This window comes from Equus przewalskii, chromosome 2 (assembly GCF_037783145.1).
Source record: "Equus przewalskii isolate Varuska chromosome 2, EquPr2, whole genome shotgun sequence".
Classification (NCBI taxonomy): Eukaryota; Metazoa; Chordata; class Mammalia; order Perissodactyla; family Equidae; genus Equus; species Equus przewalskii.
This window is the reverse complement of record NC_091832.1, coordinates 14019403-14034713: the sequence shown is the minus strand read 5'-3', so window position 1 is coordinate 14034713 and position 15311 is coordinate 14019403. Positions and strand designations below refer to the sequence as shown.

Here is a 15311-nt window from a genome sequence, read left to right as displayed (position 1 = left end):
TATGAACTAGCGACTTTATTATATTCATTTCACGTCTGCCCATTTAGGATGAAAATTCGTTAAGACCAAGGACTTTTCTTCTGTCTTGTTTGCCATTGTATCCCTAGTCCCAAAAAACAGTGTCTGATCCACAGCGCGTACTCACTGAGTATCACAGAATAAAGACACCGTGCCGTGGTGTAAACACAAGCGACAGAGCTCTGGCCTCCAGCGGAAAAAATCCAGGCCTCGGGGGTGGGGGTGGGGGGCCTATGGCAAGAGCCCTGACCTGGGGGGATGGGGATGGGGGTGGGGGTGCAGGTTCTCCTGTCTGCAGAGACTCTCTCCAGACTCCTTCCTCATTTCTCCACTGGAAGGTCAGTGAGGCCTGCCTGGAGTCTGAAATATCGTTGCCCCCACGCCCACTTCGGCCAAACAGAGATGCTCAGACTGAAGGGCGGATGGGGTAAGTAGGGCGGGGCAGAAGTAAGACTGAAGAAGTAGTGAAGGTCTGAGACCCCCTGTTAGTGACCCTGCTGCGTCACGGCAGGGGTCTGGCTGGAGCGGGGCAGGGTGGGGCAGCCCCTGCTGGGTGGGTCGCTGGGTGCGGCCCTTGGCTCCGCCCCCCGGCGCGGTGGGAAGTCGAAGCTGAGCGTGGCGATTGTGGCGTGGTGCTGCGGGTCAGCTGACCCGCCACGCCGCGGCTGCCAGTCTCTGCTCTGGTCTGATGTGGGTCTGGACCCGCTCACGGTCCCGATGTGTAGCCGATCCCAGGCTGAGATGGAGCAGGAGGCCGAGGGGCTGAGCCAGTGGCAGGCGGCTCAGCAGCAGCTGGAGGAGGTGAGTCCAGGCCTCAGCCCGGGGTGGGGGCGGGGCGTGGGGACTAGTGGGGAGGTAGTGGGTGTGTGCAGGGAAGCAGACTTCTGGGGCATTAGAAGTCGGAGGGACTGGGTTGGGAAGGGCAGGGATGGGAGATGGAGGACGTAAATGATGTGTCGTTTATTCAGTTAATATCCACCGAGCATTAGCGCAGATCTTGGGCGCTGGGGGTAAAAAGCTTCCAGGTAACTTCTGGTGGAGAGACTTGAGTACTCAGGAAAGAGACAAAGTTCCGAAGCGGGGAGGGGCCAGGGAGAAGAAATTAAATATTTATTGGAGCTCTAGTAAGTGGCAGGCCTTTGCCAGACCCTGGGTATGCAATGGTGATTTACCATATTATACCATTTTATTAATAAATAGCCAAATGATTGGAAGCGTTCAAATTACAGTCAAGAAGCACCAGGGCCACGGGAACAAACAGCAGAGGTGTTTGATCTGCTTTAGGAGGTGGAGAGGACAGCGGAGGATTTGGTCTGGGATTGGAGAACTGGTTAGGTGAAGAGTTTGCAGGTCGAGAGACCCAGATAGTACGCCTCCACCTTGGACGACGTGAAAGATGAACTGTGAGACCAAGGCCAAGAGAGCGATGGGAGAGTCGCCCAGGGAGGCCAGAGGCAGGAACCCCGGGCACCATGGAGGTCCTGCAGGGCTTGAGTTGGTTAATCCAAGAGCGGCAGGAAGCCACTCATGAGTTTAAACAGGATCAGTCACAATTAGATTTGCATTTTTTAAAGAGTGCCGTGGCAGGCGTGGACAGAATTCAAGGCACTAGTTAGAAAGCTATTGTGAGAATCCAAGCTGGAATCAAAATGGCGGCCTCACTAGAGAGGTTGAAGTGGAGATGGAGAAAACGGAAAAGCTTCTGGAGATGTTTTGGAGGTAGAGACCCCAAGAACTGGTAATTACTTGGATCTAGGTGACGAGGAAGGCATCCAGGATAATATAGCAGACGTCTGGCTTGCACAGTTGGGTGAGAATAGTGGTGACATTTTCTGAGAGAGCAACGGATGAGAAGAAACAGGATTAGTAGGGTTTTTTTTCTTCCCTTGAGGGTGGGTGGGTAAGGATGATCCTGAGTTTTGGACATACTAGTCCGTTGAATAGCCTGTGGGCTATCCAAATAGACCAAGCGTTTGGCAGCTGGAAGATTCTGGAGAGGTCTGCCCTGGAGCTCTTGCTTTAAGAATAATTGGGATATAAACAGAAATGGGTTCATTAGCATGAGAAAGATTACCCAGAGAGTAGCGTAAGGAAAACCTGCAAAGAAGACTGAGAAGGAGGAGGGCCAGGAGAGAAGGGGAGGAGCAAAACCAGGCAAGTGTGGCAGTGCGTTTCTGAGGTCAAGGGGAGGAGACATTTCAGGAAGAGTCTCAGAAGCTCCTGAGAGGTGGAGCAAGGAGGAGTCTGACAAGTGTTTGGATTTAGTGACGTGGAAGCCATCAGTGGCCTTTATGAAAGCTGTTCCTGTGGAGAGATGGGGGCCAGAGTGAGTTTGGGGAATAATTAGGCGAGGTATTTAAAGTTGTGTGTAGACATCTTCAAAGAAGTTTGGCTGTGAAGGATCAGGAAAATAAAAGACGGCCATTGCCGAGAGGGAGGGAAAAGGGACTGAGCACTCCGGAAATACCCGTCCAATAGACAGTTCTCTGGGGCCTGTTACGTGCTTACTTTATGCTAGTTGCTGAGCTTATCGGGTGAATAAAACAGATAAGATCTCCCCAACCCTTGTAGGGTTAAAAAAATTTTTTTTCCCTCCATATCAAAACAGTATCAAACCTATCAAAATGAGTGACACTTGCTTAATATCATCTTAGATGTAATTCTTTTTCAAATTCTCCTAGTTGTCCCTAAAATGGCTTTTACAGCGGATATGTCCAAACCAGGATCCAATTTAAGACCACGCACTGCATCTGGTTACTGTGTCTCTTGAGCCTGTTTGAAATTAGAATAGTCCTTTTTCCTGACTGCCTTTCCGTTTTTCGTGATCCTAACTTTTGTAGAGTGTGCCTTTTTCCAGATTTATCAGATTGCTTTCTCATGGTATAAGTTAACTTGATCCTTCTTTCTCTTGATTTACGTCTAAATTGGCCTGAGATCTTAAGGCTTAATTGGATTCCAGGGTTTTGGTAAGCATTTCTCACAGATACACAAGGCTTCATCTTGCATTACATTAAGGAGACACGTCTGGCTCCTCACATTTGGTGACACAGGGCTTGGCCCTTGAATTCAGGTAGCGAAAAGCCCGATGGATCTCTGTATTCAAACATATCTTTTAGTCTCTTGGGTAGAAAGTAATCTGTAATGTTACCTTGGAAGCCTCAGAATGTCCAGTTCCCCACCAATCGCTCACCTACTGATTTCAACAAAGTGTTAATTTTTCCTCAACCAGAAGTTTCATTAGGGGTTATAAAATAATGATTTTCCAGTTTCACCATTTCTTCTGCATTTATTAGTTTGTATTCTTCTGTAAAGTAATATTTTTCTTAAACAACGGGAATCATTTGGTGATTTTGAAATAAGTTTCCTACTGGAAAGACAGAAAAAATGCTTAATTCTTTCACTTCAATTAGCAATGTTCAAAGCTGGGATAATAGCCGACCTTTTGTCACTTTGGGCTCATGAATTTTCATAGATTCAATCTAGTAAAATCAACAGTTATTATTCTTTTTGATTCTCAAATTGTTACAAATTTGCCCAGTGAGAATCCCTTCCTTGTCCTTTTTTAAACATTAAAAAAATTGTAGTCCAATCTACATACCATAAAATTGTCATTATAACCAGGTTTAAGTGTATACTTCAGTGGCATTAAGCACATCCACGTTATTGTGCATCCATCCCCACCATCCATCTCCAGAACTCTTTTCATCTTCCCAAACTGAAACTCCTTAACCATTAAACAAACAGTAACTTCCTAATCCTCCCCTCAGTACCTGGCAACCCCCGTTCTACTTTCTATCTCTTTGAATTTGACTTCCTTAAGTACCCCATATAAATGGAATCATTCATCATTCTTCCTTTTGTGACTGGCTTGTTTTACTTAACATAATCTCCTCAAGGTTCATTTATATTGAAGCGTGTGTCAGAATTTCCTTCCATTTTAAGGTTGAATAATATTCTATTGTATGTATATACCACATTTTGTTTATCCAGTCATCTGTTGATGGACACGTGGGTTACTGTCACCTTTTGGCCATTGTGAATAATGCTGCTCTGAACATGGGTGTACAAATATCCATTTCCAGTCCCTGATTTCAGTGCTTATAGCTATATAACCAGAAGTGGAATTGCTGGATCATATGGCAATTTTATTTTTAATTTGTTGAGGGACTGCCATACTGTTTTCCACAGTGGCTGCACCATTTTACATTTCCACCAGCAGTGCACAAGGATTCCAATTTCTCCACCTCTTGCCAACACTTGTTTTTTTGATAATAGTCGTTTTAATGGGTGTAAAGTGGGATCTCATTGTGGTTTTGATGTACATTTCCCTAATGATTAGTGATGTTGAGCGTCTTTTCATGTGCTTATTGGCCATTTGTATGTCTTTGGAGAAATGTGTATTCAAGTCCTTTGCCCATTTTGAATTGGGTTATTTTTCTATTACGTTTTAGGAGTTCTCTGTATATACTGGATATTAGTCCTTTACCAGATATGTGATTTGCAAATGTTTTCTCCCATTTTGTGGGTTGCCTTTATACTGTTGATAGTGTCCTTTGATGCACAAAATTTTTGATTTTGATGAAATCCAATTTGGTGTAATTTTTCTGTTGTTGCCTGTGCATTGGGTGTCATATCCAAGAAATCATTGCCAGACGCAATGTCATGAAGCTTCCCGCTATATTTTCTTTTAAGAATTTTACAGTTTTAGCTTTTACGTTTAGGTCTTTGATCCATTTTGAGTTAATTTTTGTATGTGGTATTAAGTAAGGGTCCAACTTCATTCTTTCGCATGTGGACATCCAATTATATCAGCACCATTTATTGAAAAAACTATCTTTTTCCCCTTGAAAGGTCTTGGCACCCTTGGTGAAAATCATTTCACCATATATGTGAGGGTTTACCTCTAGGCTCTGTTTCTTTCTGTTGATCTGTAGGTTTATCCTTAATGCCAATACCATGCTGTTTTGATTACTGTAGCTTTGTAGTAAATTCTGAATCAGAAAGCCTGAATTTTCCAATTTTGTTCTTCTTTTGCAAGGTTGATTTTGGCAATTTAGGGGTCTCTTCAGATTTCACGTGAATTTTGGAGGGAATTTTTCTATTTTTGCAAAAAGTGATTTTGACAGGGATTGTATTGGATCTGTAGGTTGCTTTGGGTAATGTTGACATCATAACTACTGAGTTCTGCAATACATGAACATAAGATGCCTTTCTATTTATTTACGTCTTTAATTCCTTTCAGCAGTGTTTTGTAGTTTTCGCTGATTATTAACCTCTTTGATTATTTCTAATTATTTAATTCTTTTGGATGCTATTGTAAATTGAATTGTTCTCCTTATTTCCTTTCCAGATTGTTCATTGTCAGTGTATAGAAACAACTGATTTTTGTGTATTGAATTTGTATCATGCCACTTTGCTGAATTTGTTTATTAGTTCTAACAGGTTTGTGTGTGTGTGTGTAATCTTGAGGATTTTCTACGTATAAGATTATATCATCTGGGAACAGAGAGAGTTTTACTTCCTCTTTCCCAATTTGGATGCCTTTTATTTCTTTTTCTTGCCTAATTGCTCTGATTAAAACTTCCAATACGATATTGAATAGAAGTGGTAAAAGTGAGTATTCTTGTCTTGTTCCTGATCTTAGAGGAAAAGCCTTCAGTCTTTCACCGTTGAGTATGATGTTAGCAGTTGATTGTTCATAAATGCCCTGTATCATGTTGGAAGTTTCTTTCTAATCTTAGTTTTTTGAGTGTTTTTTTTTAATCATGAAAGAGTATTGAAGTGTTTCAAATGCTTTTTCTGCATCAAATTGAGATGATGTGTTTTTTCCTTTATTTTACTTATATAGTATGCTACACCGATTGATTTCATACGTTGAATCACGCTTGCATTCCTGGGATGAATTTTACTTGGTTATGTTGTATAATCCGCTTAATGTGCTGATGGACTTGGTTTGTTAGTTTTTTGTTGAAGATTTTCACATCTATATTCATAAAAGATGGTGGTCTATTGTTTTCTTTAACATGTGATGTTTTTGTCAGGCTTCAGTATCAGGGCAATGCTGGGCTCATAGAATGAGTTAGGAAGTAATCCCTCCTCTTCAATTATTGGGAAGAATCTGGGAAGCATTGACGTTCTTTAAATGTTTAATAGAATTCATCATGAAGCTATCAAGTTCAGGGCCTTTCTTTGTCCTGGAGGCTTTTGATTATTTATTTGCTCTCCTTACTAGTTATGGGTCTATTCAGATTTTCTATTTCTTCATGATTTGTTGTTGGTAGTTTTTATCTTTCTAGGAATTTATCCATTTCGTTTAAGTTATCCAGTTTGTTGGCATGCAGTTGTTCATGCTACTCTCTCATATCCTTTTAATTTCTGTAGAATCAGTAGTAACATCCTCACTTTCATTTCTGACGTTGGTAGTTTGAATCCTCTCTTTTTTTTCTTGTCAATCTAGCTAAAGGCTTGGCGATTTTCTTAATCTTTCCAAAGAGCCAACTTTTGCTTTCATTGGTATTTCTCTATTATTTCCTTCCTTCTGCTAGCTTTGGTGTTAGTTTGTTTTCCTTTTAAAAATTCCTTAAGATGTAAAGCCGGGTTGTTGGTTTGAGATCTTTCTTTTTTATTGTAAGCATTTACAGCTATGAAGTCCTTCTTAGCACTGTTTTGCTTTACCGCAAGTTTTTTTATATTGTGTTTTTGTTTTCATTCATCTCTTAAGTATTTTCTGATTTCTTTTTTGACCTATTAGTTGTTTAAGAGCGTGTTGTTCAGTTCCACAAATTTGGAAATTTTCCAGTGTTCTTGCCATTATTATTTTCTAACTATCTTTTTAAATCTATTGAGACTTAATTTGTGACCTAACATATGATCTAGCCTGGAGAATATAGCATGTGCACTTGAGAAGTATGTGTATTCTTTAGTTGGGTAGAGCATTCTGTATATGTCTGTTAGGTCTAGTTGGTTTGTTGTGTTGTTCAAATCCTCTATTTCCGTACTCATCTTCTGTCTGGTTGTTCTATGCATTATTTAGAGTGAAGTAGTGACATCTCCTAGTATTATTGTAGAGCTGTCTTATTTCTCCCTTTAAGTCTGTCAGCTTTTGCTTCATGTATTTTGGGGCTCTGTTATTGACACTATAAGTGTTTATAATTATTTTATTTTCTTGCTATATTGAACCATTTATTAATATATAATGTCCTCTGTCTCTTCTAACCTTTTTTGATTTAAAGTCTATTATGTCTGATAATATCACCACTCCCACTCTCTTTTGTTTACTATTTCTTTGGAATATCTTTTCCCATATTTTCAACCTATTTCTGTCTTTGGATCCAAAGCAAGTCTCTTGTAGACAGCGTATAATTGGATCATGTTTCTTTTAATCCATTCTGCCAATCTCTGCCTTTGGAGAGGGGAGTTTAAGTCATTTACATTTAGAGTAATTGCTAATAAGGAGGGCCGTCTGTCATTGAGCTGTTTATATGCGTTTTAGCTTTTTTTGTCCCTCATCTCCCGCATTATGTCTTTTGAGTTTAGTTGATTTTTTGTAGTGAACTTTAATTCCCCTCTCATTTCCTTTTGTATATATTCTATAGCTGTTTTCTTTGTGTTTATGATGGTGATTACATTTAACATCCGAAAGTTATAACACTAATTTGAATTTATACCATCTTAACTTAAGTAGCATACAAAAACTGCCCCATCCAGCTCTATTCCCTGCCCCATTTCAGTTATTGATGTCACAAAATTACATCTTTGTGCACTGCATATCCAAAATATGGACTAATAATTTTTTTTATGCATTAGTGTCTGAGAAAAAACTCTCTGACACCAGATGTGTGGTTTTTCTACACCAAGCTACTCTGACACTAACTGCGTAGAGTTAGTGTCCAATCACATAGGTTAAGGGCTTAGTCCCACAAGACTCACCCCCATCTGCCCTACACACACCATTTTGGACACCAGTCACAAGTCCAAGTCACTTGAGCTTCTGACCAACTGGCTATAAATCACAGTTCGCACAACCCCCTCCTCAGGTTTTCTAATTTGCTAGAGCAGCTCACAGAACCCAGGAAAACAGTTTACTCATTACTGCTTATTTATTACAAAAGATATTTTAAAGGATACAGATGAACAGCCAGATAAAGAGATGCATTGAATGAGGTATGGGGAAGAGGGAAGTATGGGGAAGGGGCACAGAGCTTCCATGCTATCTCCGGGAGCACCACCCTCCCAGCACCTCCATGTGTTCAACAACCCAGAAACTCTCTGAACTCTGCCCTTCAGGGATTTTTATGGGGCTTTAGCATGTAGCCGTGATCAATTATTAACTCATTTTCCAGCTCCTCTCACATCTCTGGTGGCTGAAAGTTCCAGGCTTCTAATCATGGCTCAGTCTTTCTGGTGACCAGCCACCATTCAGGAGCCCACCAAGATTCACTTTGTTAGAACAAAGGACCTTCCTGTCAGCCAGGAAATCCTAAGAGATTTAGGGGCTCTGTGTCAGGAACCTGGGGCAAAGATCAATACATAGATTTCTTATTTCACAGTTAGTCTCTTAAACCATGTAGAAAACAAACAGTGGTGTTACAAATCAGGTTACAATGAGACTAGTTTTTATAATTGTCCAAATATTTACCCCTACCAGAAATCTTTATTTCTTCATGTGGCTTCAAGTTCCTGTCTTGTCATTTCACTTCCATTTGCAGGACCCCATTAGCATTTCCTCCTTCAGCTTTTGTTTATCTGGGAATGTCTTAATTTTTCCCACATTTTTGAGGGAGAGCTTTGCCAGATATAAGATTCTTGGTTATCAGGTTTTTTTCTTTCAGCATTTTGAATATATCAACTAACAGCCTTTTGGCATCCAAGGTTTCCAGTGAGAAATCTGCTAATAATCTTATTTTGGATCACTTATTATGATGGATTGCGTCTCTTGCTGCTTTCACGATTCTCTCTTTGTTTTTGGACAGTTTTATTGTAATGTCTCTTGGTGTGGATTTCTTTGAGTTTATCCTACTTGAAGTTCATTAACCTTCTTAGATGTCTACATTCATGTCTTTCATCAAATTTGGGGAGTTTCAGCCATTACTTCTTGCAGTAATCACTCTGCTGCTTTCTCTCTCTTCTTGGATTCCCACAATGCATATATTAGTCAGCTTACTGGTGTTCCCCAAGTCCTTTAGGCTCTGTTCATTTTTCTTTAATCTTTTTTCTTTCTGTTTCTCAACTCAATAATTTCAATTCTCCTATCTTTAGATTAGCTGATTCTTTCTTTTGCCAGCTCAAATCTACTTTTGAATCCTTCCAGTCAATTTTTTTTTTTTTTTGAGGAACATCAGCCCTAAGCTAACATCTGCTGCCAATCCTCCTTTTTTTTTTTTGCTGAAGAAGACTAGCCCTGAGCTAGCATCTTTGCCTATCTTCCTCTGCTTCACATGTGGGATGCCTACCACAGCATGGCTTGGCAAGCAGTGCCATGTCTGCACTGGGTTCCGAACTGGTGAACCCTGGACCACCAAAGAGTAATGTGTGCACTTAACCACTGCACCATGGGGCCAGCTCCAACCTGCGGTCAATTTTTAATTTCCCTTTTCAGCTCTAGAATTTCTTTTTGGTTTTTCTGTAGGTTTTCCATCTCTTTAATGAAACTTCCATTTTGTTCATATAGCATTTTCATGATTTTGTACACATCTTTTAGCTCTTTGAGGGTCTTTAAGACAGTTGTTTAAAATTCTTTGTGTGATAAATCCACCATCTGGTCTTTCTGAGGAATGTTTTCTGTTGATTTTTTTCCCCTTGCATGGGTCATACTTTACTGTGTCTTTTTATGCCTTGTGATTTTATTTTTGTCAAAAACTGGACATTTGAATCTTACAATATAGAAACTCTGGAAATCAGATTCTCCCTCCTTCCTCAGAATTTGCTGTTTTTGTTTATTTATAGTTTTTTTTTTATTGTTGTATCTTGTCTCTGTGCCAGGATCAACCAGAGGTATAAACTTAAAGTCTTCTCAGGTCTTTTCTGAGCCGGCATCTTTTCTTCAGTATGTGTGGTGACTTTCTAAATTCCTCAGAATATGTGGTTGCTTTTGAATATCCTAGTCCTTAAATGTCTGACTCCTAAAGGGGGAAAAAGGGAAAAATGGAGAAATGGAGGAGGGGAGAAACAGGTGCCAGCCCTTTAAATACCCTGAGAGTCTTGTCACTTGGAGGAGGAGGGGTTTATAACAACGGCAGTAGGAGTTGCAACAATGGCTTCCCTCGCGCTCTGGCTACTGCAAGCTGAGTGCAAGCTGCTCCAGAAACATGTCCATAGCTGCCTACTATGGGACCAGGGGTGTTTTTTGGGTAGCCACTACCTAAGAGCTGAAATTAACTGCAGTTTACCTTCCAAGTCTTCCTCTGGAAGTTGCAAGCCTTTGATAGACTTCATTGCTCCAAAATAGTTAAATCAGACAAATTCTTCAGATGTAATTGTTATCTTGGTGGGGACAAAGATTCCTGGTGCCTCCTAGTCTGTCATCTTCCCTGGTATCACTTTATGTCCTTTTAAGACAGTCCTGATCATCTTTGAAAGTTTCCTTATTTTCTGGCACAATAAGATATACCAGGCTCATGTATTCCTCCCTTGTTCCAAACTTGGAGTCAGGAGATTCTCCAAGGATGGCTCTTCCTTTTAGTAAGGAAGGGAATTGGAGACCAAAATCTGAGCATGAGGGTTTTGTGAGTTTATTTGTATAGAATATCTCCTATTTAAATTTAGCATTATTTTTACTTCTCTGATTTTTATAATAGAATTTTGTACTTATACTGAAAATCCTTATTTCTCACGATATTATTTCAAAACCATTTTATTGTGAAAAAATAACAAACAGAAAAGTGAATACAATTGTATGGCTTAATGAATTATTACAAAGTAAACACCTGTGAAGTATTGCCAGCACCACAGAAGCCCCTCCAGTGCCTTATATCATTACCCCTTCCCTCCCCTCTAATATAACTCATAGCCTATTGTCTGGACATAGCTTCTTTGAATTCCTCTATTTCTGCTCCGTGATGCTCCTATAATTGGTGTAAAAGCTTTCTTTCTTTTTTTTTTTTTCTTCAATTTTATGAGAATGTTGCTAATTTTTCCTTGATCTTGGGCAACATTTTTCTGGTGAATTGTCTTTTTTCTTTTGAGAAATTACAATCTTCTATTTCTATTTTGATGTGTCAGTATAGTTGATGGATACAGTATTTTTTACTTCTGTTTTGGTTTTCATATTTGACTTGATTGGTCTTTACTGTCTCAATGGAATAGTGGAATAGTTTCTCAGCCCAAGAGCTCTGTCTCTACTCGTACAGTAATGGACATCTTTAAAAAATAGAATTCTTGTATGTTATCCTTTTTCAACAGGTTTTGCTACAATCCCTTCTTTGCTTCCCTTCATACCTGTCACCAAGGGATACTGGTCTTGACTTCCAAGACAGTCCCCTACCCTTTCTTTTTTCCTCCCCAAAGCCCCAGTACATAGTTGTGTATCTTAGTTGTAAGTCCCTCTGGTTTTTCTACATGGGATGCCAACACAGTATGGCTTGACAAGTAGTGAGTCGGTCTGTGCCCAGGATTGGAACCAGCGAACCCAGGGCAGCCAAAGCGGAGCACGCAAACTTAGTCACTGCTCCACCGGGCCAGCCCCCTTAAAGCGCTTTTTAAATTTTCTGTCTTTTCTTTGTCTCCCCCAATGCTTGATCCCAGACTTGCACATAGCAATTCCCATTCAGGTGAGGCCCTCTTCTGTAGGTAGGTAAATATTTGCAGTGGTTTCTAAGTCTTGCTAAAGCCAGGATCCATCTGAGCCCTCCATTCTTCCTATCTTTGTGGCTTTCTGCATTCATTCTGCTGGTTTGGGATGCTCTTTCACCCCCACACTTAAATATAATCTGGAGTTTGAGGGTTTTCTCAGAGTTTTGCTGAAAGTGTAGGCTGTGGAATATTTTATTTGCTCTCTTTGTTGCTTTTTATGAAATAAAAAGCAAAAAACTTGCCAAAGAGGTAAAATGGTAGAATCACATCTAGGCTTCCACCTTGCTCCCTGAATCCTAGAAAGCTGGAGCTGGAGAATGGCCTGGAGGCAGGATAATTCAGGCAAGGGATGATGGAGGCCTGGATTAGGGTGGGGTCTGGAGATGGGGAGGAGGGACATGTGGAACTGGAATTTGAGCTAGGGTGAATTTCACCTGACTCTCTCTCTCCAAGGATGCTGAGAAGTTAATGTCCATCTTGGACATGTCTCCGTCTCCTGGAAGCAGTGGCGTGCACACCTCTTGGAACCATGGCCCGCCAGTCATTCAACACGTCCCTCAGTGCACAGAGCTGGAGAGGATCCCCTTGGTCTTTGCCGAGGCACCTAGGCAGAATGAGAATGAAATGGGGCCGCAGTTTAGTATGTCGCTACCTGAGCATGGTGTGAGCTACTACCCCCAAGTGACTCTTACTCCTTCCCAGATGATTTACTGTCGGGGAGTGTCTCCCTCCCAACCAGGAATGATGATTTTCAAGGAACCCCAGACGATGCCTTTAGGAGAGCCCGGTATTCCAGGGGTGGCCATGCCCTTCAGTGGGAATCTAAGGATGCCTCCCAATGGGTTAGTCCCAGCTCCTAGTGGAACCTCAACAATGTCCCACATCAGGGCATCAACCATGCCTTATTCTGGCCCCCCAACAGTACCTTCTAACAGAGACTCTTTAACACCTGAAATGTTATTGTCCCCAACCATGCCTTCCACTGAGGTCCAGGCAACACTCCCCTCCTTGGCTCAGATGTTACCTGCTAGAGATCCCCACGACCTTGGGATGTCCCCAGCTGGCTCCCCAACATTGCTGGCATTAGAATCCCAGGACACTCTTGTGAGCCAGCCAGCCTCCCAGGAAGACCTCTTCCTACCCAAGCAGCCCTTACTTGCTCCGCAGAGAGCAGAGCAGAATTTCAGACCCCAGGAAAGGGCTCCCAGGAGGAGATCCCCGGTTTCAAGGCCTTACCACTGTCAGTATGAGAACTGTGGAAAAGCATATACTAAGCGCTCCCACCTTGTGAGTCACCAACGCAAACACACAGGTGAATGAAGTGTCAGACAGGTGGGGTGGGGTGGAGGAGTCCTGGTCTTTAGATTTGTGCTGGACCACTGGTTTATAATGGTTTTGGGTTAGCCCATCATCCTTCAAGCTTGAGGTCAAGCTATCCTGGCCCCACTGACTTGGGTTCCCACAGTCCAGTATGACTGTACCAAGATGATGGGGGGTGGACACCACTGGTTGTGTTGACTCCTCACCGCTTTCTTAAGTTTTTCCTTTTGATTCCTCAACCTTGGCTGCTCTGCCTCATAGTCAGACCCCTTCTTTCCTGACCTTTTCCTCTACTTAATTCCTTCTCTCCCTTGTTGCCCCCCCAGGTGAGAGGCCCTATAAATGCACATGGGAAGGCTGCACGTGGTCTTTCTTTCGTTCCGATGAGCTTGGACGACACATGCGGATACACACCAGATATCGACCGTATAGATGTGATCAGTGCGGCCGACAGTTCATGAGATCTGACCATCTCAGGCAACACCACAGGACTCATCTGCAGGTGCTAGGATCCTCAGACGCACAGGCCAGCAATGGACAGATGCCTGGTCCTCCTGCTCCTGGTCTTTAGGTCAATCTCCTTTTCCTCTCATTTTGGCGTATCCACCCAGATCCTGCCTGCCTCTGACCAGCTAGTCTCTTTGGTAGGTGTAGGCTTAGGTGAAGACAGATTATGAGGCAGTGTTGAAGCCCACATGAGCTCTGGACTCGGTCAGGGACTCCTCAAAAATTGTCTTCTGCCGAGTTTAGCCACATGGGAAGATGGAGCAAAGTAGAGATTGGGAGCTTTATTAAAAAGCTCTTTATCGTATGTCACTCCCCAGCTTGAAACCCTTTAGTGATTCTCCTTTGCCTACTACATAAGATCCAAGTGCCTTATCTTGGTTGTTCACGGTTTCCAGGGCCAAGCTATGTCCAGATTCTGAATTTACCACTCACTATCCAGATGACCTTGGGAAAGGTCTTTGAGCACTATGCTGTGTTTCCTCTTCTGGTAAATGAGAAGAACAGTATTAGACTGTTCAGGACACATCTTATGAACCGAATCAGATTCCCTCCGATACTCACCAGCCACACGCTCAGAGTTTCTGTCTCTTTCCACCACTTCCAGACTTGGATGGAATGCTCCACTACAGGGCATGGGATCTGGGATCTCAAGTAGCCACCAGCAACCCAGAAGTGTGGGGGAGTCACTGCTCCTGGGATAGAGTTTGACTAGTGGAGATGGGAGAGAGCCAGGCAGATAGATTCCCTCTTCTTCCCTCCCTTGCCTGAATTGCTGCAAGGCACCATTTCTCCCAACAGTACAGCTAATGGGGAGACCTCCCAAGCAGCCAGTGACACACCTGCTGTGACTCTTGGATGTTAGTCATGAATCAGGACCCAACCTGCTGTCAGCTTGCATTATCCCCAGCTCTTCCCTGCCCTAGCTTCCCTTTTCTCACTCTCAATGCCTTGGGTTTGCACCACCCAAATAAAACATCAGTACTTTGTTCTCTTTTTAGGCTCTGTTTCCTAGTGACTTTGGGGTGGAGGACATTAGAGTGGGGCAGAGAAGGACAAACCCCACTGTAACTTCCCCTGCTCCCCAACCCCAAGTCCAGTTACCTGGACTTCCACATACCAGGTGTTAAAGGCCCTGTCCTGCCCTGCTCCTCCCCCAAGGGTAAGGGCATAATAACTATCCTGGTCATCAGCCAGCCAGTTAAAAACCTCATTTCTGGACTTAGCAGCCAATCATTTTATTGACCGGCAACTAATAGAAAGGAACTTGCGCAAGCTCTCAAGTGGCAGAGCTGGGATCCCAACCAGACTCTGTCTACTCCAGAGAAGATGCCTTTTACAGGTGTTGCCTGCACCCAGTCCAGTGCCAAGCACTGCCAGGAGATGGCCACAGAAGGATGGTCAGGTCTGGTTCCCGTGGTGAAGGAACCACCTTGGTCTAGGGGCTGAGAGGTGCACGTAAGTACAGTGGCCATGGGGAGGAGGTGCTCCAATGGGGAAGGTCAGGCTTTCTGGGGAAGTGAACCTTGAGTGAGTGTGTGTAACATCTAGTAATCCCTTGAATGTGGAAATAAACTGAGTAGGTGAATGAAGAGGAAAGAGCATTCCAAGCAGAGAGAATGCTGGACCTGGCAGCTGCTCAGAGAGTCAACCTGAAAGCTTCCACTCATTTGACAAGT

General features: G+C 42.6%; 1 protein-coding gene across 1 annotated transcript; it reads left to right on the top strand.

Annotated features, from left to right (window-relative positions):
- Positions 1 to 561: 561 nt before the first annotated feature.
- Positions 562 to 14621, top strand: KLF17 (KLF transcription factor 17). Its single transcript, XM_008515986.2, has 3 exons — positions 562 to 819; positions 12262 to 13120; positions 13455 to 14621. The coding sequence occupies exons 1-3, from the start codon at positions 736 to 738 to the stop codon at positions 13697 to 13699; spliced, it is 1188 nt and encodes a 395-aa protein (XP_008514208.2). The 5' UTR covers positions 562 to 735; the 3' UTR covers positions 13700 to 14621.
- The last annotated feature ends 690 nt before the right edge of the window (positions 14622 to 15311 follow it).

What these genes read in the sequence shown, in the direction of transcription:
- KLF17 (XM_008515986.2), top strand. Translation starts at nt 736, where the DNA reads ATGTGTAGCCGATCCCAGGCTGAGATGGAGCAGGAGGCCGAGGGGCTG. An exon ending in CTCAGCAGCAGCTGGAGGAG is followed by an intron (nt 820 to 12,261) that starts GTGAGTCCAGGC and finishes TCTCTCTCCAAG; the next exon opens with GATGCTGAGAAGTTAATGTC. An exon ending in TCACCAACGCAAACACACAG is followed by an intron (nt 13,121 to 13,454) that starts GTGAATGAAGTG and finishes TTGCCCCCCCAG; the next exon opens with GTGAGAGGCCCTATAAATGC.